Below are 26,193 nucleotides of genomic sequence, written 5' to 3'. Positions count from 1 at the left end.
AAGGAAGTCCTACAAAGTAGGTCTTGTTGCGTATGTGGCCTTGGCACGAGCTTCGCCTTTGTCAGAGCTTACGATAGCAATACGCATCGATAATACGTTCATCGGTTGAACGTTTCGCTCTTTTCCTCGATGGACTTCCGATGAAGTCGTTGCATTGTAGCCACAATGGACAACATCGATTTCAGCCTTTCGTTTCTTGCCTGTATACGTTTATTTTCTAGGAAAATTATTTAATCGTGGAAAACGAAAGAGAGAGGGGCAACAGTATACTTGGCGTTAAAAATGACAAAAAGAAATATCACTTGCTTCAATTTTCGAATGCATAATCCCTTCAAATGCAATAGGCTATTTTCAAATTGCAAGTACGAAAGATGTTTCAATGTAATTTCTTTATTCTAGCGCTACACACGTAAAAATAATTTTTCGCGTAATGGAAACTATGTATGCAATCGTAATTTGAATTAATTTGAGGCTGACAAAGTTTCATCAACTATTCTTTATCGTATACTAAAGGTTTTAGTAGGAACGTATTGTTAGTTAGCCTTGCACGAGTCAATGGCAATCTGATTTGTTAATGATTTAAGATTCCCTCTGATTGAAGGCACACGCAAATGCCGTCTTATTTCTTAACGATGTGCCTCGCTCGTAAGAACCAATCTGCGTTGTGTAATCAGGCTTAAGCTTCATCTGAAACGGAATGACACACGGAAATTAACATTTCTTCAGGATTAAATATTATCCTATCCCAATCGCGTAATTTTTCTTCTTTCCGATGCCCTCAAAATTAAGCAAGAAAGTTACGTAATTAATTGGCAGGAAAATTACGTTAAAAGGAAATAATTAAACCAATGTATCAAGAGTAACATCACAGATTTAAGTTGATATAAAAGGAGAGGTCGAATGTATGGTCATATAGAATTTATTATAAAATATTTTGAAGATAATTGGCAGTTTCCCACTTTTCTTGATCCTGTTTTTATCAACTTGGAAGAATCTTTTCGAAGGACGGTTAATACAGACGAAACATCTTTTTCGATCCGATTATTTTATTAAATCTTATTAAATTCTCGGTTCGTTCTTGTAAGACCGCGATAACGATGAAAAGCTGGATTTTCTTACACTCTTGTATGTGCGCAGATTTCGGAAAGAATAATTTTCCTCGAGCTAATTTTGATTTTAACAGGGATAATTCTTCGAAACGAAGATAATTCTTCGGAGAGGACACGACGAAACAATTTAAGGAAATCAGATCTTTATAACGTTACGATTCTTGAAATTTATCGCTTTACAAATTTCTATGATTCTACGAACTTACCAAGGATTAAAATAATTCCTGCGTAAAATTATAGAACTTTGAAGGAACTCGAGTTTTCTGTCGTAAAAAGAGAAGGTAACTAAAAATTATGAGCTGTTTCCTTTTCTCCGAAGAAAATACAATTTTCTTGTCAGCTACCTCGATAAAACGAAACACCAATCAATTTCACGGCGATGATACGTCGTTGATCCTTATTCGATCACGTATATCCCTTTTCTAACGTTTATCCTCGCTATTTATCCTAGTATCTGTCTAATAAACGTTCACAGATTCCAATTTTCTTCACGATAAAGACACGATCGATAAATTTGCGATTCAACTTACCCGAGCTGAAAGTGATTTTTATTGGCACTTAAGCAACCTTTCAATTTTATATCCTCTGAAATATTTGCGACCCTGGTAAGAAGTTACTCGAAATTATCGTTTTTTAAAAATACCTTTCCCGAATGAAAAGTCTAGATAAACGTTTGATTGCGTATACAGAGACTATTCGTTACATCAATTTCGATCTCTATCGTAGACGGTTTCTAGAAAGGGAAACATTCTCGATAATTTTCTAATATCGTTTCCTATCCGCACAAGTTATATCAATACGATAAATTCAACGATATGTGATTCGTGTTTCTCATTGATTCTCTATGATCCGTGACGTTCTCTGTGACGTTATCTGATCTAAGAATATGTCAAATTAAAATCGATTAATCGTGTACACAACGTTACGGTGTAGTAATCTTTAAAGAACGTAACGATTCTCATCAAATCTTCGAAGGAATCAATGAGAAGATGGAGCAAGGTTAACAGGAAATTTCGTGGAAGAAGACAGAAATCGTTCGGTGAACTTCGCTCGCACAGAAATCGAAGAAGGTTCGATGGGCTCGATGGTCTTCGCTCTCGTTTCTACCTATTCAAGAAGTTTTAAATCCGATGGATTCGCTGGGAAAAACGATGGAAAACTAAAGGAAATAATTTACTTATATCGTTAGTCGACTGATTCTCTGTTACAGATTATTTTCGAAATAATATCCGAATCTTCGTGGTAAAAATGATGTTTGGCAGAAGCAGGTAATAGGGGTAAAAATTAAGATTTCTCAAATACCTGTCAGCTATCTCAAGTAACAAATAGGAATCAATCTTAAAATACGAAGAACTTCTTTCGTGAATAAAACTGAAAATGGGGTTTTGGAGCGTGTTCTTCTTAGAAGATCTGCGTGTGTCTTGGTTTAATCCACCACTAATTAATAATCTTCTCATTCGTGTCTCCTTTTTCAAACGGTTGTTACGCGACATAATTCTGGCAATTGTACCAATTATCACAGGGTTAAACGGGCAAACAAGTGTGTTGAAAACGAAGGGAACACCGGTGACAATTATCGCCGACAACAGTTTAATCTTTCTCCTCGAGAGGGTCGGCTCGTTCCTAATTAATTTAATTAACCACAAGAATTAACAGATGAATATTAAACAGGCAATATTCTACATCGCGGTTTTCTACTATGCCTAGGAACAGTTTCTGTTATGTGGAATGAAATTGAAGGCACTATTATTCAAGAAACGCTTTTTCAAAATCAAAATGCAAAATCAAAAATTTCCCATCCTGGTCTCTGAATTCCAGTTCCCTCAAAATCCGTCCAATCTCGTAATTTCTGTATCTTTAGTTTCTATTGTCATCATTCATATTTCACAACAGTCTTGTACAGTGTTTGATTTAGTTTTTCTAATTGAGTCTGAATAGCTGAGTAAAGTAGTCTAATGAAGAGTTAAACTAAGTACCATCGTAGATCTGTAAATTCTATAAATTTTCTATCTTCACCCACGATCCTCATTCCACTCCTAAAATTCATTCAATCTCATATTATCAGATATCTCCATTATTTCGTTCTTGCAAATTTATTACGTTTCTATAAACTGTCCATCCTAACCGCCTAATTATCTTTCTACCCCTAAAATCTATTCAACCTCATATTCTCCAAATATTCATCGTCTCTGTTCATAACTTGTCGATTTCTAGACTTTCCAAATTTTCAAATGTCCAAATTTCCAAATTGCCAAATTCCCAAGCTTCCAAATAGTCAAATTTATAAATCTTCAACTCTTTAAGTGTCAAAATTTCCGCATGATATACGAAAGTTTAAAAAATCGGGAGGACCCCAAAAACAATAGTAACGTGTAACTATAAACGTGAATTTGCTTCACGGTGGTTTGCTTTCGTCGTAAATACCAAGAACGACGAACAGAAAGAAATCAAATATAGCCCCTGGTGTGTTTTGAAAGCAAGGAAGAACGAAGAGAGAAACGATGTCCTCCGACGAATCGACGTTAATGGGAAAACCTACACAAACGAAATAACCTTTCATAAGCATTTTCACAGTTCTTATTTATGGCACGTGTGTCTGGTGCCAGCTGAATGTCTCTCTCTATCTCGATGTTTCTTCGGAAGCTCGGACAACGACACACCGATGCTCTCGTCTAATTTCGAAGCTCAGTCAACGTTGTGATCCCAGGGCTGATTCATCGTGTGTTCGATCAGTTTCTCTGTGATCCTTGATGAGAGGATATGACAGGGAAGTGGTTGAGACTTTTGCTCTTTTGGCTGCTTTAAATTGAGAAGAAGAGGAAGAAGAGGAAGAGAGTGCTAGAAAAATATCTTTTCTAATAGAAGAGATAATTTTTCTTTTTGTATTCTTAATTTTAACTTTGCTGTGAAGACAGTTTGAGGAAGTTTGCAATGGTCGATGTAGAAATTGAGAATGAAACATGTAAGTTGGGTCGTTTTTGGATTACTATATTGCCTTAGTTACATAAAATGTTCCTTTCGAGGAAAAGCGAAATTTGATTGTTCTTTTGTATTGTATTTTGTTTTGTAGTGTACAATATAATTTCAACCAAAGGTAAAAAATATGGGGAACTAAATTTCTCAACATATGTTGGGAAATAGAAAAGTGTTAGACAGAATATTTCAATCTGTAAACTTCAAATTTTCTATATTTAAGAGTTTCTATCTTCCTTTGTCTCTGTCTTCAATATAAAGAAGTTGGTGTACTATTTTAGTGTTCTCAGTCTATCGATATATATTGTCAATATTTCAAAGTTCTCAATTCAAAAAATCAATGTGTATTGTTAATGCAATATTGTCAATATTTATTGACAAAGCGCATTTTCATTGAGAACCTTGAAATATTGATAATATTCCTGATCGTCTGAGGGCATTCTTACGAAAAGTTCATTATATTGTTTATTGTTCAATTAGATTATGCAAAACATATTTTGCTTTAATTGGATTACACTGCGTTTTTTAATTGGATTATGTAAAACGTTTTTCTCTTTATAATTCGATTCTTTGTCTGTCATTGAAAAAGAAGATAACGTATGTGGTATTCTTCTTTATAATTATAGCACCTTTAATGGCACATTTCTGCAGGCTTAATTGAGGAAAAATGCAAAGCGTAATGAAATAAGAGATCTTTTGATTACGACACTTCAAGACAACATATAATATTTGAATACCACCTATGGTATTACTGAAAATTATTTTTTACCTTTATATATTTTACTTAATAACAAAAATAATAAATTTTGCTAAAATAAAATTAGTAAAACAGTTTTCCTAATAACACAGCGAAACAAATTTAAATATAAATAAAAAGTTAAGAATATCTGTCTATCGATAAAAGATACTATTTATACCAATAATAACTAAATATATCAATACTATTAATCAATCGAGCACTGATTAATTTTGTATAATTAAAATGTACTAACATAGAAAGTGTCTATGCTTCGTTTTATGATTTGCAACATCGCTAGTTATCAGAACTTCCATGCATTATTCGTCATTTGCAAATCAATTAAGAATTGATATTGGAATTGGTATTGGGATTAAATTGCCTCAATATATATTTAGAAGTCTTAGATCATCGATTACTATCTATTGCAGCATCTTCAATCTAAAGTAATGTTAATGAATTACACAATACTAAGATATCAATGAATTAGAAATTTTAATTAGCAAATTATATCAACATTTATTCTAAAGAGAAAGAAAATCAAAAGATGAATATTTAAATAACAGAAGACATTGCTGTTCTTTCAAACATCCAAATTTCGAAATTTTCGAATCTCTAAATTTCTATATTTCCATTTCCATATCCATATTCTAATATTATTACAATTAATTAACGATCGCTATTATGATGAAAATAGAAATAAAGAAATAAAAATTGTTTGTACGTCTACAGCATTGTTATACTGGAATAACATAATAAACGAATGAAAAGAATAGGATGAGAATTCTCTATCTTGGTCTTTCCACACATTGCAATGTCAAGGATGCTGAACTAGAACTATCTAAATTGCTTTTAATTTACCATTCTCGTTGATTTATCTAATGAAATAAAACATCTCGCAGCGTTTACGACTTGTCTTTGTTTAAGAGCTATATGTAAAAATATAGATATCAACGTAAATACAAACGTCAACATTTTTTGAAGTTCCTACCTTAAAAAAAAATTCTTTCGAAATTTTTAATTTGCGAATTTTAAATTTGCGAATTGTTCAAATTTCCAAGTTTCCAGGAAGCTTTCAAACTTCCAAATTTCCGAATCTCCAAATCTTTAAATACCCAAACTTCCATACAATATGTGTTATATTTGGAAAACAAAGAAAACTTAAAATGCAATAGTAACGTCATAATAACGAAATAAAACAGTATCATGGATACAAAGAGATATCGTGGAAACGATTTCTAAAAGCATGTATTTACGAGTATGTTTTATCGTGTTGCTGGCGGAAGCATATATTTCCTGTTTTAGTATACAGCTCGTATATCGTGCACACAGAGATGCACTTAATGCAAATAACAATGATAATATGTCGTTGTTATGTGATTAAGTCAAAAGGTGAAAAAAGAAAGTGAGATACGGATAAATTAATAAACAATAATAATGTCTGTCATTGAACTTAATCCAAGTGACAAAGACGTTTCGCATCTTGACTTTAAAAAATAGTAATCTAAAAAGAGAGCTCTTTGTCGCAGGAGAAAAGTCCAAGTAGTTGTTCTATAATCTACATCGATTTATGGCAGAGGGCCAATAGCGAGAAAGAAGAAATTCTTGAGCAACAAACAAGATGTGTAACAAATGAAATTTACCAAGATAAAATGAAATAAAATTCGATCTGGATAAAACCTCATGAATATGTAACAAATCTATAGAAAATAAAAAAGAGAATGAACCGTAGAAGATGTAAAAATTATTTAAAAATAAACAAATAACTCCGATCTAATAAGAATATGTAACGATCATTGTCAATATGTGCAATTTCTTTGTTCAACTTTATACAAATATTTTTTTTTAAGCCATTAAGAGCCTATCTTCATTAAGATGAATGTGAGATTGGGATATAAAAATTCGCAATAAGATGAAATATTATGAAATTTGTATGATTTCTCGTTTAAAACGACCGGTACGTGGTAAATGGATAAACCTGTAGAGGCTGCTAACTACCTAATGGCGTGGCGTGCATGAATTATTAGCGGGCAGCATTTTTATCATCAAATAAACTCGTTATCGAGTGATATAATAATGCAGCGCGCCAATAACAATTCGCAAATGAACTAGAATGAACAGACTCGAACCGATCCGGTTTATCAGTACGTGTTCCTTTTGCATTTTGCGTTTCTACGTTTCCTCAAGCGATTCTCTTCATCGAATAGATTAAAAAAAGTTAAGAAAAAGATCTTTCGACCTTACATTGTGTAAAAAACAAACGTGAATATTGCTTACAGATATAGGAATCTATGTGCAATCTATGAAATCTAAATTTTTGAAATACATATGTATTTATACTTGTACATATATGTGAATATTATAAGAAAATACAAAAAACACGAAATGTGTTTAACGTTTATTATATGAGGTCTATTGTACGAAATATAAGATTTATGAGATCTATACATAGGTCTCTAAAATTGAATGAAATGTTAAAGCAGTTGGAGTATAAGAATAAATAAGCTTTAATAAAATTAAATGATGCATAAAAGCGTCAAATATCGATCTATATGTTATACGATTGTGCATATCAGTAAGTAAGGTACGATATACAGGATGATGCAAAAGTTGATATTTGAAACGAGGATCTTGCTTGTTTCATCTCATATCACGTATAAATCTTTCTTTCTTTTTACCAAAGATTTACACGGCCGTAATTCTTCCAAATGCAACACCAATTTCTATTCTAACTTTTACTCTATATAAATTATTGAAGATTTTTATCGTGTAAAATATATGGTACGAAACAAAATTACTTAATCTACTTAATCGAAATTTGTCGCAAGTAGTCACCTGTGACCCAAAAAGATACCAATCAGATTACATCGTGAAATGAGGATTCGTGAATCTCTTTTAAGCAGTTACGCTTTTTCAGGCAATACGTGATGTTTGTTATTTTCAAACAAAAAAAATGCCAAACATATCAGAATTTTCGATATACTTTCAGACGTTAGTAATCCAGGGATTATAAACAAAAAAAAAAGAAAAAAGAAAAGGAAAGATATCGATCAACGTTTTCTAATCCATAGATAAATTAACGTGTATTATCAATTTTTATATCAATTTGAAAAATTCCACTCGTCATACGAGAAAAAGAAAGGAAAAAGATGAAGTGAATATTTTAAAACAAGCATTACATAACGTAAGCAAAGGAATGAGGAAATAAATTTCTAAAAAATAATTTGCAGTTTTCTGCAACCTTGTATAAATAAACAACGAACCATCCTTCAAGATGCAATAGCATCGTTGTGTTCTTGACATCGTTTCGATTTAACGTGTTGGCACGCGCGCAAAAATAGTCAATGGTGAAATAAACCCCGACGCGACTGCGTTTCGTTTGTTCGATGGAAGTTGAGAATGCTTTCGGTCAAACGATGGTTTCCCCATCCTTTTTCGTTTTCTTTTACTATTTGTTCGAGAAATTCGTGATCATAATCAGATTTTAATAAAATATTTAATACGATGTTTATTACGGAAATTGATTATTTAAATGATATTTGGAGTACTAAAATCATACTGTTGATCCACGTTAAAATGAATTGTACTAAAATATTGCTCACAATGAAATAATCGAAATAATTGCATAAAAATAATGTTTCTAAAAAATGTTAAAATATTATCGTTAAACCATATTAAAATATATTAATTATTAGAGCGTCACTTAAATGAAATGTTAAGGAAGGCATTCCTTATTTTAAATCGTTATTTAGCGTCTTTATTGTTAATTGCCACCTGATTTTGTAATTATATATAACTTTAGAATTTGCGTAGAAAAGTCGTCGAATCGACGTATGTATGTCTGCGTTTATCAGTTTAATTGCTTTTATCAGGATCGATAAGGCTGTAGTTGCAAACCTAAAGCGGGCTTCCCTTAATTAGTGTGATTTATATTTATCAAACGATTGCGAGGTGTCTAAATCATCTGAACAAGACTCTCAACAGCTAGATTTATCGTTTGTTATTAGATCGTAAACAGGAATCCTTGTATCTCGTTTCTTCTCTTCTTTCGCCAATGACTGAGAATGTGATTCACTCTTCACGCTAAAAAGATGATCTGGAAGATTTTCTTTTTCGTGTTTTCGACACAGAGATCTTCGTCATTTTTACACATATAGTATGTAACAAACAAAATAGAGCTATTTGTATAATGCCTGTTTGAATTTAAATAGATTAGAATGTATAACTATAAATTATAATCTAGAATCACCATTGAAAAATATATATCGCTTTCTTACAGTATGTTTCTTTCTTAAAGTAAACTACTTCCAAATGTAATTAAATCAAATTTATGAACAAGAAGAGTAATGCTTATAAAATAGGTTCAAATGTTCTTCTTCTTTTTTCATATTTAACTCTAAACCGTAGGAAATCATCCTTCTAGTCAGGACACAATTATTAATGATAAGACGCATTTGTAGGATACAGCACAGTGTCGTATAAATCAGAAAGAGCGACATAACTGCTTTGCATCGGCCAAATTACGAAGATAAACGAATAAAAGTTTCGCAATTGGTCGAGAAATGTCTCTGTAACATTTTCATAGTTATGACTCAAAAGTTGCATTTTTTAAACTGTGTCGTTTTTCTCGCAAAGCTACGATATGCAAAAACGAAGACTCTACTCTACTTCATACGGAGTGCAATGAGAATTTGAGCAATTCGTCTAGAGTACTAAGATAGTGATACGAGCTACTAGTAATAAGGACAGGAATAAAACTCAAAGACATGGTACAGATCAACGCTACATCAAAGAAAGATTGTTACTTATATACATATATTTAGCTATATTTATTCATGAGAGAATGATGTTATTCCTTGTGTAAAAATAAGCGAATGATGTGGAATAAAATTTTCTCATATTTGGTTTAGTTTTTAAGAAAATCGAGTTTGAAAATTGATCAAGTATACTTGAATATGGCTAATTGCGGACTGGACAGAATTAGATAATCGGGACAGGATGTCGTTCTACGTGTGAAACTAAACAGAAAACGTGGAATATTATTTTTCCGTTTAAGAATTCATTTTCGAGAAGATGGAGTCTGAACATGTTTAATTAAAAATCGGCCTAGTACATGCGCATGATAAATTTTCCAATTTCTTTGTTCATAGGAACCAAGTCGAAAATGAAAAAATATTATTCTATATTCTTATACAAAGAATCATATGTAACTAACAGTAACCAGTATTTGTAGCCAGTTTATTTCCTAAGCATGTAACGAGCGAAAGCTTAACGCGGAAATAATAATAATAATAATAATAGTAATAAAGATACATATGTAAAAACGAGCAGAAGATAGTAATCGATCGAATGTCTTAAAATGGAATTTCCTGGTGCCATAAAACACGAGGATTTAGCCCGCAGTCTAATTATATGCGCTCCGTTACATGTTCTGTTTTTTTTTTTCGTCGCGCGTAAACCGGCATTGGACAGGTTTTCTACCATTTCTATCTCTCCTTTCGTTCGACTTTTTCAAGCGGAATCAATATAATAGGTGAACGCGTTGCTCAGAATTTCGATCTCTTAAATCTGTCGACACGAAATATAAAATCTAGATTTCTAAAATCTCTTACATGAGATGCAGAATCCATGAAATGTAGATTTTTGAAATCTACTACATGAAATATGGAAAATGACGTAATTTTGCGTTAACTACTACCAATGTGTTGAAAACATATTCGCTGTAGTGGAAAAAATAAATTCTTCACTGGTAGTACAGATATATTCATGAAAAATTCAGTAGCTACAATGTCCTTGTAAAAGATTATTTCATAACGCAGATGCATAATTTCAAATATTTCTTAAATATTTTAAGTCGCCTCCTTCAATAATTTTCTAGCAAAAGAGAAACCTTGTTTTTATTTTGACAGCCGATGGTCATGTACATATTTTAAGCTCGCATACTTATAGCTTCTCAGTCTATTCCACAGTCTTATCTTTAGTCCTTTTCTGATAAAGAAAGAATTTCGTTGCTGTTAAAAGGACTGACCAAGGAAGTAACAGTTATATTTAATAGAAAAATCTAGCAAAATTTTATACGATATGTAAGATAGATCGAAAAAGAAAAGTTGGCATAAGTAAACATTGAACTTCAAGTGGATATTTATCTGTGCGTTTCATGCAACTTTTCCAGACTTTAATCGGGTAGATTAGTTTATCTCAATTGCCGTGTCCGATGCACTATACTAAAACTAAAACACACTATACACACACGTGAAACGTAAACACAGTATAACTAAATTTCTGCGCTATCTATATGGTTAATTAACGATAATGTTTAACTTCGTCACAATTCGAAAGAAACAAGCACCTCTTCTCAAACTTATAAAATAAAACAAATGAACGAAGAAACTTGTGAAGCTATGTAGGGACAATGCGAGTCAACGATTCTCGGTTTTTTTTCGACAAAGGTATCAAATCAAAGGTATCTCGTAGCTCCAGCTATTGGAATTGAATATTTAATTATTTTAATTTGGTTTTATATTATTTGATTAAATTATAATTATCGCGGTAACCTGGATTTATGTCCTAATTGGCTTTAGAGTGAACGACGAAAGTCGAAAAATATTATTAAACTATATCACATAAACCATAACTTTGTTGCAAAATTAATCTATTAATTAATACGATAATAGTGCAGATTATATATGTATAAACTTTCAGTTTTCGACTAAGATTCCTCGTTTTCGTCCTTGCAAATAAAGTATCGTTCATAGATTATTGCAAATATGAAATAGACGGAAACGAGTTAAAACAGGCGATTGCAATTTGCATAAAATATGTATAAGACAAGAACGAAGAGCTAATGATTTCATTGCTTGAACGTATATCAAATGAGATTAATGAACCAATTAATAATCAGAAATTATCATTCAGCCAGATCATTTTCCAACTAAGTATATTTGTTCCTTACGTAAGTAAGATTTGAAATTCGAAGAGACTCGAGCTTCCATTCGGTATCTACTATAATCGACGTCATTCTTGGAATCTTCCTCGTTTAATCTTTCATTCTCGTGGTATAATAGAATCGGAACTGCTACTTCAGCTACTCGACTTATTTCGTGACAGAAAATGGTCGAGATTAATTAATTATCAATTAAATAGAGTAGATTAATTTGGCTTCTAAGTAGCTCATGTACCTATTTGTTTCGAAATAGAAATGAAGAAGGAAGTTCGTGGGAGTTTATGGGGGTTGTAAGTAGGATGGGTGTTTCATGGAAGAACAAGGGTGAGTGAATGCTCTTTGTACGAGATGTAGGATACAGAGAAACATCTGCGAGTGCATATATGCCTAGATGAATGAAAGGCAACTGCGAATGACGTCACTGTTTGAAGGTTGATGTACGGAAGGCGAGGTATATCGACATCGCTTACACTCGACATTCCTATCCAAAAGTTACTTTTCTCAGAAAAAAAAAGAAAGAAAGGAGAAGAACCTAAGTCCAAATGAATTTGACTTCTCATTTTGCTTCTATGATAATATATAATCGTTATAAAACAAACATTCGCAACAAATAAAAAGATATATATAAATACTCGTGAAGAATATGATAAAAATGAACTTCCGCTGGACGAGGATTAAGGAAATCGTGAATCAAGGAATTCTATGGTCATCTTCGTAAGCCACCGATGTAAAAAGGATTATGGATCGTAAGCCGCTATTCGATAATACAGTGAAATACACATAGAGCGACAAAAATACAGGATCTTCTATATGTGTAATAAAAAGAACATCCCCTCTTCGCAGATATCGCAACAAAATGTTTCTGATTTGGTATGACAGGAGTTGCAATTCCTTCAGAACGCTGCGAAAATACTTGTTCGAGAGGATCCATCTTTACGATCGCGCTTGTCGTCGATAGAAGCAATCAATTTCCGGCTATGCGAGGGATCGCCAAATGACGAACGAATCGCTCGTCCACCCTTGCATTTCTAAATTTCACTAAGGCGGAGCGCTCGCTCGTTTCATCTAAACTCTAAACGTACCATTGCAACGTTCTAAGAATGCACTAAAGAACGCTTGTTCGATTCTTTTAAGCGTTTAACGGCAGAAGTAGCGTGCGATTGGTTTCATGAAGTATTCTTGCAAATGTTCGGTTCGGTTCAAATGACGAGGAGGAACTGACGCGATGTGCGAGTTTCCGACCACTTTTTATAACGGAGATAAGAAACAGCCGTTCGAGCAGCTGGCGAGCAGAAGGCTCACACGCGAAAGATAACCGAGAATATCGAAAAGCCTAGCTAAAGCCTATGGAACGGCGGCAGCAGGTTTATTGTCGAGAACTGTTGAGGGGGGCGGCGCAGTCGGTCGGCCGATCTCGTGGCGAGCGAAACTCGGCGACCGCGGACACTCGGTTTAGGTCGGTTCGACGGTGGTTCGACGAAAGCAAGGACGCGTTACTACCGTGCTATTATACCCGCTAGGGAGATCAGCGACACAGCACAGCACAGCGATGCGTTAGTTGCGCGCGCGTACGATGTCGGGCGATATCGCTCGATTCGAGAGCGAGCCGGCCGCCTCCGACCCGCTAGTGTCGGACGCCGTTTCCACGTTGCAAGGTAACTCTTTTTCTTCGCGTACGTCGCACGTTTGTTTTGTGCCCTTTCTTTTTCTTAACGCGCGTCTAAGGGATACAAGCAAGAGCATTCGCTCGTGCCCATTTAGTGCAAACTCATTTACACCAAAAAACGTTTCCCCGCAACGAACGCGAACGAACGTTCGAGGAGATTAGACCGAGCATCTATAGAATACGCGATAGTTATATTCTCGGTTCGATCTTCGCTCGAACCTGTGACAACGATGTTCGATGGATGGATTCGGATGTTTATCGTGAGAAATTTGAAAATGCAAAAGTGCGCAGAGTCTCGCGTAGTACGTAGAAATATACGAACTATTCGAGTACAATATTCGCTATAGCGTTTAGTAAGTAAAACGACTTCTTACCTAGATTGCATTTTATCGTAAAACCAAGATCCAGTTCCTAGGCTATCAGGCTGAAACAGATAAATAGAATACAATAGAATAAGAAGATTCTTAGAGCATTCGATTCGACGAACAATGATCAAAACGGCATTTACGTTTCAATTCTGCACGTTCTTATATTTGCAAATTTCCCATAAATGCATACAAATGCATAGTCTAGTTATAGATAGATACATATGTATGTACATATATCTATAGATATATAGGATGAATTATGATCTCGAATAAAAATAAAGTACAACGGGCAAATTCTATGACTCGAAACAAGTGGAAATGATGTCTTATGAAGAAATAGCTTGGAAAATTTAAACGGATTGCTTTTACACGTGATGGATACTTTGTATGTTTCCTTCCACTATAAATTATTATACCACATGTGTTTCTGTATCGGATATATAAAAGTTTACTTGTTATTAGAAGCTGTGACATTGTACTAACTTCAGAGACGATGGTTGGCCGAAAATCATAAAGTTTATCATACAAGAATAACGTAAACATGTTAAAGAACAGAATGATGCTAGAATAATTACTATGACGCAAAAATATTATTATTTTTGCCAAATATTACATTTTTATCGCGCAAACTTTATAATAACAATATTCTATGAAATTCACAAACAAGTATGATTACAATCGCTGTAATAAAACGGCATTGACGCATTGCGGTATTTGACTGGCAGTTTGAGAGATATTTGCCTGGCCCGTTGCTTTTGGTGGTTTATTTTTATCTGAATTGCTTTACCTGCTTCTTACTTGCGTCAATATAGCATAACGATTTGCTTGCTATTGAAAGAACTGACACTGTATTATGAAGTTAAAAAATTTATTTACACCAAGTATCAGATGCACGTGTAGGCGCCTTTTCTTTTTTCTCGAAGATGTACTCTCATTTGTACCACAAATTGGAGAATAGTAAATTTCAAAAAATAAAATTGGAAGATCTTGAATTCGAATTAGATCTCTTTATACAACAAAATTGTAACATTTATTTCTTTGGAAATATTCGTGTGTTATTTTATATTATTATAATAATAGATAAATAATTACCAGCGAAAACAAAGAAACATCAATAGCGTTAATAAAAAATTACTATCAATGAGTTATAGCTATAAGAAACAAATATAATCAGTCATAGGTGTTACCGATGTTGATTTGCTGTCTGTCTAATTCGAGCTTAATCTGACTACTGTTGATGCACGGAGACCAAAGGAAAAGAAAGAAAAATTCCGATATCTAGTTACCAATGCTGATGATTAATCTAAAAAGTCAGCGTAATCTAAGACTTAATTCCAAAGACTAAAACAGAGCGGTGTATTTAAATTTTATTTAGCTTAACTCAATATTATTTTAATGGCTCACAACTTCAGCAAAAAAATCGTGCAATCATGATCGGAATTCAATTCGAAGTTAATCCGCGTTTAAGCCAAACTTAATCAAAAAATAAATAACGATCGTCACATCTAACGCGATATAATCTAAACGTAACACGAAATTGTTTTTGTCGTATCAAAATTTCAAAACAAGCAACGGCTTACAAATAATTATCTACATAGATATTTAGTTTTGGCTCGATCTCTCTGATTAAAGATCTCAGGCGGAAACTCGATTAATCGCTAATAGTAATAAAAACTAAATCGCAAATAAAATTTTAATCACGTTTAATCTCGCAGAATAATCTCGACTCAAATATCGTGCAAAACTTAATACGAAGTCTAATCTTTGTCTCAATGTTGGACTTAAACTCGACCTTCTGAAGACTAAAACAAAAGAATGCATTAACCCAAACTTGTACCCATGTTAATGTGTTAGAGATATAATTAGAGATATACGTAATTAGGTCATTTCCATAAAGAACGTTGTGTTTATATAGAGACCGGTTCATTGCCATCGACCAGCGCAATTATCTCGTAAACTCTACGTTATTCGATAAAGTATTGGGTTGACAACTAAGTGATTGCGGATTTTGTCAATACCAACTAATAACAAAACCCGTAATCACTTACTTGCCACCCCAAAAAATTCTTTTTTTTCATGAGCTTTGCCAAATGGATGATAAATTGGTTCCTAAACAGATATTCCTCTCGTCTAGCAAACACTCGACGAGTATACTCGACGTATTGCGAATCTTTACGTATCTTCGTGCGTCTTTGTGTATTTTAGATACATTTTAATGGATTATCGCTAATAAAGGTCAGAGAAGCGTAATGTATCAAAGGTGACAAACAAGTGTGTAATCCCAGTGTGTTGCAAGAACAAAGAAGTGTTTTGAGTAGCGTTGCGAACTGCTACAAAGACGCGAGCGAGAGGAACGATTTATAATTTATAGGCAAGAAAAGCCTTCGGAAAGACTTGGTACGCTTTTGTTTTCAACGGATCGACAGAGGGCCGTAGCACATTCGAGGAATGTTTTTATTCTTGGAATGAACATATGATCACGGTGGCGGGTCTGACTTTCACGTCAGCCTGTACGGTTTCTCATTCCATCTTTCTTTCTTCTATCTCCCCCTCTTTCTCTCTTTCTCTCTTATTCTTTTTATGAGTAACCGCGTTATTTTCTCGTATTCGCAGGCACCAAGCAAACGGCGGAAAGCGTAGCTCAAGATGCCGTCGACCAAACAGGTATGCGTTTCTTGGGTTTTTAATTTGAGGATGTTGAAGAGCAACGGTGGATTGACTCGAATACGATTGAATTTTTATTTTTATGATAGTCGTAATTTTTTCGTTATTTTATAACATTATTTTATGGTTTATAGCTTATCTCTATAGCGGGCTATCATCTTTGCATTGATCTAAAGCATTAATCTAAATACAATTGAACTTTTTAAGGGACAGTCGTTTGGTGTTGTTGTAAATGAGTCAATCGAAGGCCCCGTAACCTAATAAAGGGGGAAAAATACTACTACGAATAGAATAGAATAGAATAGAAACGAAAGAGAAAATAATTTTGTATATATAGAAATGTCTATTCTCATCCGTTTTTCTCCAACTTAATCTCTTGTATCTTATTTGTATATATGTTCGCAATTCGCAATATCAAGTATGAGTATACAACTATAGATGCGATTTATTCTAATGATTCGTGGTATCTTTCCACAGGGTTTGGCAAGTTTAACCTTAAGGTTATGGCCGTCTGCAGTCTGATCTTCATGAACGTGGCTTTTAGTATAACAAGTATCGGTTTTGTATTACCATCAGCGGCATGCGACTTCAGAATGACCACTGTTGACAAGGGACGCATGAGCGCCGCCCCCATGTTAGGTAACACTCGAATAATCAGCATCTTATTAACTATATATCAATGTTCCTTCCGGCATATCAACGATATCATTAACTACTTTCATTTTTGCATACACACATGACAACAACAATCCTTGTCTGTCGCTGACATTTGCTTGACAATTATTTTATGACCACGTAAGAATTTTATGATTGTGTTGTTTCAACTGTAATAATCTATTTAATTTAATTACAAATTATATTTTTTTATGGGTTTACCGATTTTTATTAAATCACTAATCGTTCTAATCGCAATTGTTATTTGCAAATATGAACGAGGATCATGTAATTTATTTTTAACGTCATTTTATATATTGTTGCTTGTAGTTGGGAAATACATTTTTTGGTATCAAAAAGAAATGTGAAATAAGAAATACAAGTCTGTCCTAACCCGGAGGGAAAGGACTTATAAAAAACAAATAAACAAATAATAAGATGATAATTCTTTAATAATTCTTGTTAAAAGAAAGAAGATATGTCACTTACAAAAGTTCCATTTTCGTGCTTTAATATGGCATATTTGCTTCGTATAATGTTTCTTTATTCGATCGATATCACTTTAATACTGTTATCAAATATGAAAATAGCCTATATATATTGCATTCACCTTATCACTGGAATGAAAATGTGTTGCGTGCCTTTCCGAGGCTCGCAAACGCCACACGCCCTGCAATCGATTTCCATGGTGTTTCGTCAACACGTTGCGTTGCTTACATTAGCTCGAACAGGACATCAAACCGCGTTCCTTTCGAGTTACATAAAAATCCTTGTGAAATTCAAGTTATTTTCCACTCGTTCAAGCCTTCTCACTTTCCTTATTTATATACGGACAAGCAGATATTCGTGCAAATATTTATATAAATAATGGCAATCATAAACAATAGAATTATTTTCATAAAAACGATTAGAGGAATAAAATTTAAATAGAAATTTGTTGTACTTAATGAATATTATAACAGATGCTGAACTTTGTATATTTCATATACTTTTGCATATTACGTGCATTTTTGCATTTTTAAATTTCCCGTAACTGCATAAAACAATTTCGCAGTCTATTTCTATCGAATCCAGTCTTTTTCATCCATTCATTGCCGTTTGCCATCGTTCGTTCCTTTGTCCGTGTTATTCCACTTTATGCGGTATAAATATTGATGACGATGTATTGGATTTAAATTTTTCTCTCTATTTATTCACCTTTATCATGATTCACTTCATTGTTTAAGTCGTTTCTGAAGATAAAACGGCCTATTCTCTCTCCTTCGTCTCATAACTCAATTAGTATAATTTGCAATATAAACACACCTTTATATTTCCATGAAATTTTAGCTTCATTATAATAATTTATTTCATATTACCGCTTCGTTAGCAATGTGAACAATAAATAGTATTAATAATATCCTTTAATTTCTATCGAATTAATACTTTTTTATACATTTGTCCATCACGCGCGAAGACCTTCTTTAGCATCGTCCTTTTTAAAGATGACAACTAATGTACAAACACTAATTTGCACAAAGAAAAGCTACACGACGAGATAAAGTTGATTCATCGCGGTGTTGATGAACGTACGAGAGGAAACTCTTGTGCAAAAGTATCCAGACACCAATGCTCTTCAAATGGAATGCGACATAAATTAATTGAATCGTAATGCGCGAAAACCAGGGACGTATCGTTAAAATGTCCATACAACGTTCCCACTTTGTCAGGAAATTGATTTTTCAATTAAAATTTTCTACACAGTTGAACATATCGATGTTGCAATATTTATAGCTTTACTTTTATATTCTTTTATCACTTAGTTCTTCATACTATTTGATTATCTAGTCGGTTAATTGATATTTCGTCGGGTGTTACAAATTCTTGTTACTTTACTATTACGAATTTCAGTATTAAAAATCGTATACCGATATTAATATTTAATTTACTATTATTCTAATATTAAATATTAAATATTAAATTATTATTATCATATTCTCTTGTGTTAAACATAAATGCTCTCTCTATAATCCTTTTTCACATTCAGCTAATATATCACGAACAAACAACAAGTCATTGAACTTGTTTGCCACGAATTTTTCCGTTCGCCGTTAGCATAATAAATCGTTTAAGGAATAAAGCTAATTATTTAAACATACCACTAGCACGTAGTAAGAACGACTAACATATTCATGAAAGCAGTGACAAGAGACACGATCAAAGAATTACTACAATCGTCTAGATGACACCTGTCGAATACGAATAATTAAGCTTTGAAAGGTTACATGATGCAAGAACGTGACTCTTTGATCGTTTTCTGCTATTTTCATGCAACAACTATCGATTATTACGCGATAGATAATGAATATTCATTAGAAATATTCATTACAAAAGAATATGCCAATTTTTTAAAATACAAAGAACAGTCTATATTAAAAAATAAAAATACCCAACTAACATTTTCCTGACAATATTTTCTATCAGCAAAAGTAACTAAATAACTAAGATGGTTTCCTTAAGCGTTATCAATCTCTCTAATTATGAATTTATAGGTATGTTAGCAGGTTCGTACATGTGGGGCTGCTACGCAGCTATCAAAGGGCGAAGAATGTCGTTACTGGTCGCGCTATTTCTACATGGTATCTCTGAATTATTGGCGTCGGTCGTGCCATTTTATTGGGTCTTCCTGTTTTTGAAGTTTCTAAGCGGTGCTGCGTTAGTATTATTACATTTTATCCAACTTAAACAGAATAACAGATAGATGATCTTGACTCCCTGTGTCTAAAGTCGAACATTTTATTTCAATTTAATTATTGCTTCAGTATGAATGGACAATCGGCCGTCGTTTTTCTATATTTGGGTGAATTTCAACCGACCAAATATCGGGACAAGATGCTCTCGTGGATGGAAATGGCTTGGGTGGTTGGAATGATCATTTTAGCAGGTAATTGCTGTCAAAATTTACGAATTATAATATTTCGTTAATTTAACGTGAAGTATAGATGTTTCGTTTATAAATTTTTAGAAGATTCAGTAAAGAGATTAAAGTATTAAATTTTCTATTGAAATCAGTTTTAATGGATGTATAATGTAGATGTCTTACGTTAAGTTTTAACGATAATGATCTAACGATAACGATCTTAATGATAATAAATCTTAGGTAATTTTTATTAGGAATAAAAGTTCGAAAACATGATCCTTTAAATATTTCACTCTGCCTGCGTTTCTTTCTCAAAATTTGTTCAACATTGCAAACTGTTTGGAAATTTCAGGCGTCGGCTGGATTATTATTCCGTTGAACGTGAACATCGAAACGGACAGCGGTTTCTTTTTCCATTCGTGGAATCTTTTCGTGTTCATATGCTCCCTTCCAGCCTTGTTGACCGGAACTTGGTTGTTGTTTTTCCCTGAAACACCAAAATATCTCGCGGAGACTGGACACAACGTTCAGATGCTGGATGTTTTAATGAGAATGTACTCTGAAAACAGTGGAGAGCCACCGAAAGAATACATAGTAAGTATTTATATTCGATTTTCGAGTAACAGAAATCATTAAAGTGTTTCTCAGAGGTTGAAAGCTGCTATAAAAATATTTTCAAGATGAGAGAATTCTATCTCCGAGTCAATTTCCCTCAAACTCGAAATCCTATGTAAATTAAGCTAAACGCGAGTAATATTTCTTTTAATTGTTGATTTGTTTATTTGATAAAAATATTTCTGTAATAGCAACGAAACGAAAGAAACAAAAATTTCTGATCTTCCATTTTCAGACGAAACTTCGCAACTGCGAGAATAACAATTTAAACGATTTGGTGCACCGAATAATGCACACCAAAGAGAGAGAAGATGTGAGCGAGAAATCCTTCCAACTGATGATAACTGACATATACATGAAAACCATGATGATACTGAAGCCACCGTTTCTTTGTAGAACGATTGTAATGTGTCTGATCGCATGTTTCGTCACGTCCTCTTATTACACGCTGACTTTATGGCTGCCAGAACTTTTTCATAGATACGCAGACTTTCAGGAGGCGTATCCCAATCAAACAGCTAGCGTTTGCACATTGAAGAGCGCGAAAAATGTTACAGAAATAGTGAGTGATCGAATAACATAATATAAATATGATTTTTAGGTGAAATTTAGAGGAATTTTTCAACATTTCTTAAATATCTCGTTCATAATTTTTTTATCGTTAGACGAAAGAAAAAAAAGGTGAAAACTATACATATATATTAGACAAAAAGATGGAAATCATTGTAATAGGAATTTTTTCTAGTAGAGAGTTGGCTCTCGCAACGAAATGTCGTATAAAGTAAATTTACAATTTGTAATTGTAATTGTTCTAAGGTTAGAAACTAGGAAGAGAGATATTGGGACGATTGCCAAGAAGGCATTATAGAATAGACAAATGAAAAGTAATAACTTTTATACAAAATTTAGTAGATAATTATTCATTTGTTATTCGTCGAATTGAATTTTGCAATGAAACCTCGTATAGAGTAGATGTGTAGTTTGCCATTGTAATTATTCTATGAAGAAGAAATTGTATTATTCTACATTTAGAATTTAAATTAAAGAGATATTAGGATGATTGCCAAGAAGCAATTGCAAAATAGGCAAAAGCACGGAATAGTTTGCGATATGTAGATGGAATACAAAGATCAGATGTTCGTGGTTCATTGCGTTATTATCTATACATAAAATTCTATTTATAGTTTGTTACGCTGTTTTAATTGAATTCTAGGACAACTTAAAAATTACTCGATATAATAAAATATTAAATACTATTACAGTGATTTAATGAGACAAATTTTGCACAGGATATGTCGGACGATCCGTTCGGCTGCAATTCCAGAGTACAAACTAGCGTGTTCGTGCACACATTTATTTTGGGTGCCTCGTGTATTCCGACAGGGCTGATATTGCCATTATTTGTTAACTACTTAGGATATAAATTTTTCCTCGGTAAGCAAACAAATATCTTTTTCCTTCTACCATTACGAGATTATATATATTTTTAGTTCAAAATATATTTTTATCTCTAACACATCCGTTGCTATTAAAATACAACTATTCATCCCTGAATTCTTTGCCTTCCTATTTTCATCAAGGATGTTATCAACAATTACATCAGTGACATTGTTTAAATTAATCCAATCTATACACCATATGCGCCAAAAGCAGCGGATGTGATAAATATATTTTTGAAATTCTAATTGATTTCATAAGTATATCATCGAGCAATTCGAACTATCTCTTTAATCTCTAATTGATTTAATTTTCTTGCTTAAGTTGAGAAATTAGTCTATCGACAGATACCGAATAATTTTGTCTGTCATTTCAGTGATAACAGCTTTCATTCCTGCTGTCGTGACGGCTTGCCTCTTTCTGGTGGAGACGTCCACCCAAAACCTGATTCTTTCGTGTGCCTATGAGTCCGTCACTTCCGTTTGCTTGAGCGTCGTATATTGCCTTTTAGTCGATCTGTATCCAACGCACTTAAGGTAATCTACCCACACAGGATTCTTACTTTTTCCCTATACTTAATAATTCTAATAATAAAAATATAAAATAAATCCTAAGAATAAAAATAAATTTAAAGCACCTTTATTTTCTTAATCGTTTCGTAAATATTTCAATGGAATTCAAAGAGATCGTTCGTGAATTCGATAATTGTGAGAGTATGAATGCCTCTGTGATTTACTGTAGAAACTTGAAAAAATTTCATCCTTCCGCACGAGTTTTCTAAAAAAAGATCGCCACTTGTTTATTCTCTCCAAAGATATGAAGGAAGTTTATTGTGTGCTTATCGATCGATATAAATATCCCGGCATATAATGCTTATTTTTTCGTCTGTGTCAACTGGTTTATTTATAATAGAAACGATCATTCTTTTCGACGATCGAATATTGAACTAATCTGTCGATCTCGAAATATTATCTCGAGTGTTCTTGCTTTCAATACCTACGATAAAATACTTGTCTTCTTATATTATTATTATCGTTATCGTTTATTAATATTATCATCATAGTTGTTAGAGAACGTTATGCAACTTGATTTTTGCAGATCGAAATTGCAGTTGCGTTCTATTGCGAAATGTGATTGAAATTTTCGTCATTGATATTTCTTTCATAAATTGAGATTTATGTAGCTGTTGTTAGGTGTCTTTGGAATTATGTAACCGGAATAAACGTTATTATCGTAACAGAGAGATCTTATCGTTGGAATATTAGGTAGAGATCTATGATTAAAATAGAAATTACGTCCTTAGGGAAATTTACAAAATTCGTTGTTTCTTCGTTATACATTAACTCAATTATAATGTAAAAATATTGAAAGTTAATTACGATCATTGCCATTTATTATTTTGTAACAGAATCGATGTTATCATCGACGTAAATTTATAATTCTTACCGAATATAAGAAAATTAATTACCCAAAACTGTTACAAAATTAATGATATAAAGCTCAATAATTTTCAAATATAATTCTGTTTCAGAGCAATGGCATCCGGTTTGTCTGCCTTTATCAGTAGAATAGGTGCCATTAGTGGCACTCTAATGATCGGCTACTTGATCGACGACTATTGTACATTGGTGATTGTTATCGTGGCTGCTCAATTATTCCGTATGTATTCAAATTCCGACCTCTCCATTCTTTTAATTAGGTCTTAAATTATCTCCAGATAATTTAAGATGTAATGTGTTGTATCAACTTATCGCGTTTAAATAGCGATAATGTCGTGACAGTACTTGTTACAGCTATTAGACTACTCAAATTCATTCAATATCTGCAAATATATTTATAAGTTACTTTTAATTTAAAGCTTTCTTCCTTATATAATGTCTTATTGAATATTTATATGCGTGATATTTATTTATTTATTCCAGTGAGTGGTTTGCTAGCCCTGTTTACACCAGGAAGAAAGAAATCGAAAGCGGTAGACGTTGAGAAATCTTAACGATAGTACGGATTAAGCTAAAGAAAGTGAGACGAAAGAAAAGAAACAATCAAAAAGGTTTTTACATTCACAAGAAGAATTCTATATAATTTACTTTTCCATTTCTTTTTTTTTTTTTTTTTTTTTCTTTAATAATATAAACGCATTTCGCTTGGAAACAAGAAATATAGGCAATTCTATCGATGAGAGAATTTAATTAAACTCGAAATAATTAGAGGATCTCTTATTTAACACCAGAAAGTCCAATCAGAACGACCAATTCACAAAGATTGGTAAAAATGATTAATTTCATTAGTGAGCGTGACATAATTATTTGCAACTCTTTAAACTATGGTGCTTCTGGTGTTAAAACATCTTTACTTTCTCTTAAGTTCTGTCAAGTTAAAAGTATGAAAATATGTTATTACTTAAATGTACGATATAATATTACAATTTAAATTTAGAAGAAAGATATTAGTGTTAAATTTACAGTATTTCTTTCTCGTAATGGTTAAGAACGTTAATGTCTTCATTTCTTGTTAACGAATTATATACTTATCTATATACATATACATATATAGAAACATCATCTTCTAATAATTAAACTATCGTGCCTGTGTACTTTCTGCGTATACTTTATCACGGCCGGTGTCTGCGTTATTTTATACATTTTTCTTAATACACACCGGGCATAATTTAGTATACTTTAAGAGGATGTCTGTTATTGATCGAGTGTATTTTGCAAGTGAAGATTCTTGTTCCTATACAATGGCTACAAAAAATAGCGGCACGCATTTTCCGACGAAGCATCTTTTTTTATCAGGTCGTACACTTCATTTTCACAGTATTAAATTTTTGCAGTCGATATATAGTACGAAATCTCACGTACTCGGAATTAATTAATTAGTACGTAAATACTATGATCAATACGTACAATGGTATAGGAATATATTTTGTAGCCACCGTATAGATATTTGTAGCTGCTATGAAAATTTTACGTGACAGTTTCACGTAACGCACATAATGTTTGTGAATACTCGGCAAATTCGAGAGGTTCACGATGATGAAAGTATATATGTGTTACATATTTTTCTACATTTCTAAAATATTAATATGTATCTTCATCGAGCGTCGTATACGGTAGTTAAAGAGTATACAGAATCTTTGTTTCTTAATTAAAATCTCTTAACATGTATTCCGGGATATTGTACTTTATTCTTCTAATTTATGGAAGAAGAAAAATGGCTATCTTGTTCTTTTCAGAATTTGCAGAGCGATTTGGAAGGGGTGTGAATAAAATTTAAAAAATCTGTCACGGTTCGAATTTGTATCGTTGTCATAACGAGGGAATAAAATTAACATGAAGTGTCCTTTGGTAAACTTTGAGAAATTTCGATTTTACATTTTACTAGAACGTGAAAAGCATTCTGTCGCAGTAAGAATGACAAATTTTCTCAAAGAATAAGGAAAGTAGAAAATGATAAATCTACAGAATTTATCACAAAACTGACTTGAAAGTAAATTGTTCGACTTTGTCTTAGTATTTTAAAAATCATTTGACATTAAACTTATCATTTTTCTGTGGCAACAGAACAATTTTAAGTTGTAATACCTGTACATATAATTACCGTGAAGATAATTAAACGATCGTTTAAAAATTTACTACACTCGTTCTGAAATAACCTGTGGAATATTCTGTTAAAATATTATATACAACGAAAAAGATCTTCGAATAAATAGATTAACGTATTTAGTACTTAATACACATACAGCTAAAAAAGCTAGGCAGGAAATAAATGCTCAATTATATAAACCATTATCACGGCGATCTCTCGTATTGTTAACACAGTGCCACGATATTTCTTTAACATTGCATATTGTACGGTGTTAAGGGGCCCGCATACGATTAATAATATTGTCAATATCGCTAAGTATTGTCAAACAGTATTCATCGTGTGCAGATCTCTTTACGAAGCTTGATTCGATCGATCAGCCTCGAACTCTATGTAAATGAATATCGAACGCGACGATCGTATTCCCGACGCGTGTTATTCTTCTATTTTTCTATGTACGAGACTTTTTATATTGTAAACTGTTTATATGCCGGCCATCGAAGTACAATAAAAAATATGTTCTTGCTGAACCTATCAAAATCAA

General features: G+C 32.9%; 2 protein-coding genes across 4 annotated transcripts in view; one reads left to right on the top strand and one right to left on the bottom strand.

The window, feature by feature from the left end:
• LOC126924893 (proton-associated sugar transporter A) overlaps nt 1-13,823 on the bottom strand; it is a 20,300-nt gene extending 6,477 nt beyond the window's left edge. The window contains exon 1 of the mRNA XM_050739856.1: nt 13,802-13,823. The gene's annotated coding sequence lies outside the window, so the exon portion shown is untranslated. The remainder of the gene's footprint in view (nt 1-13,801) is intronic.
• On the top strand, nt 3,810-26,193 carry LOC126924894 (synaptic vesicle glycoprotein 2A-like). 3 transcript variants are annotated; one of them, XM_050739858.1, is made up of 11 exons: nt 3,810-4,071; nt 16,409-16,459; nt 16,937-17,098; nt 19,645-19,807; nt 19,915-20,036; nt 20,365-20,606; nt 20,863-21,189; nt 21,917-22,061; nt 22,441-22,600; nt 23,596-23,723; nt 23,987-26,193. In XM_050739858.1, exons 1-11 carry the CDS (start codon nt 4,041-4,043, stop codon nt 24,055-24,057), a joined length of 1,602 nt encoding a protein of 533 aa, XP_050595815.1. In that variant the 5' UTR covers nt 3,810-4,040; the 3' UTR covers nt 24,058-26,193. The 3 variants fall into 3 exon arrangements, with proteins under 3 accessions (XP_050595815.1, XP_050595814.1, XP_050595816.1); XM_050739857.1 differs by lacking the exon at nt 3,810-4,071 and adding an exon at nt 13,150-13,416; XM_050739859.1 differs by lacking the exon at nt 3,810-4,071 and adding an exon at nt 13,466-13,780.

The sequence above is a fragment of the Bombus affinis genome, chromosome 15 (genome assembly GCF_024516045.1).
Source record: "Bombus affinis isolate iyBomAffi1 chromosome 15, iyBomAffi1.2, whole genome shotgun sequence".
NCBI classification, from domain to species: Eukaryota; Metazoa; Arthropoda; class Insecta; order Hymenoptera; family Apidae; genus Bombus; species Bombus affinis.
Note: the sequence above shows the minus strand (reverse complement) of the source record. Positions and strands in the feature narration are given on the sequence as shown.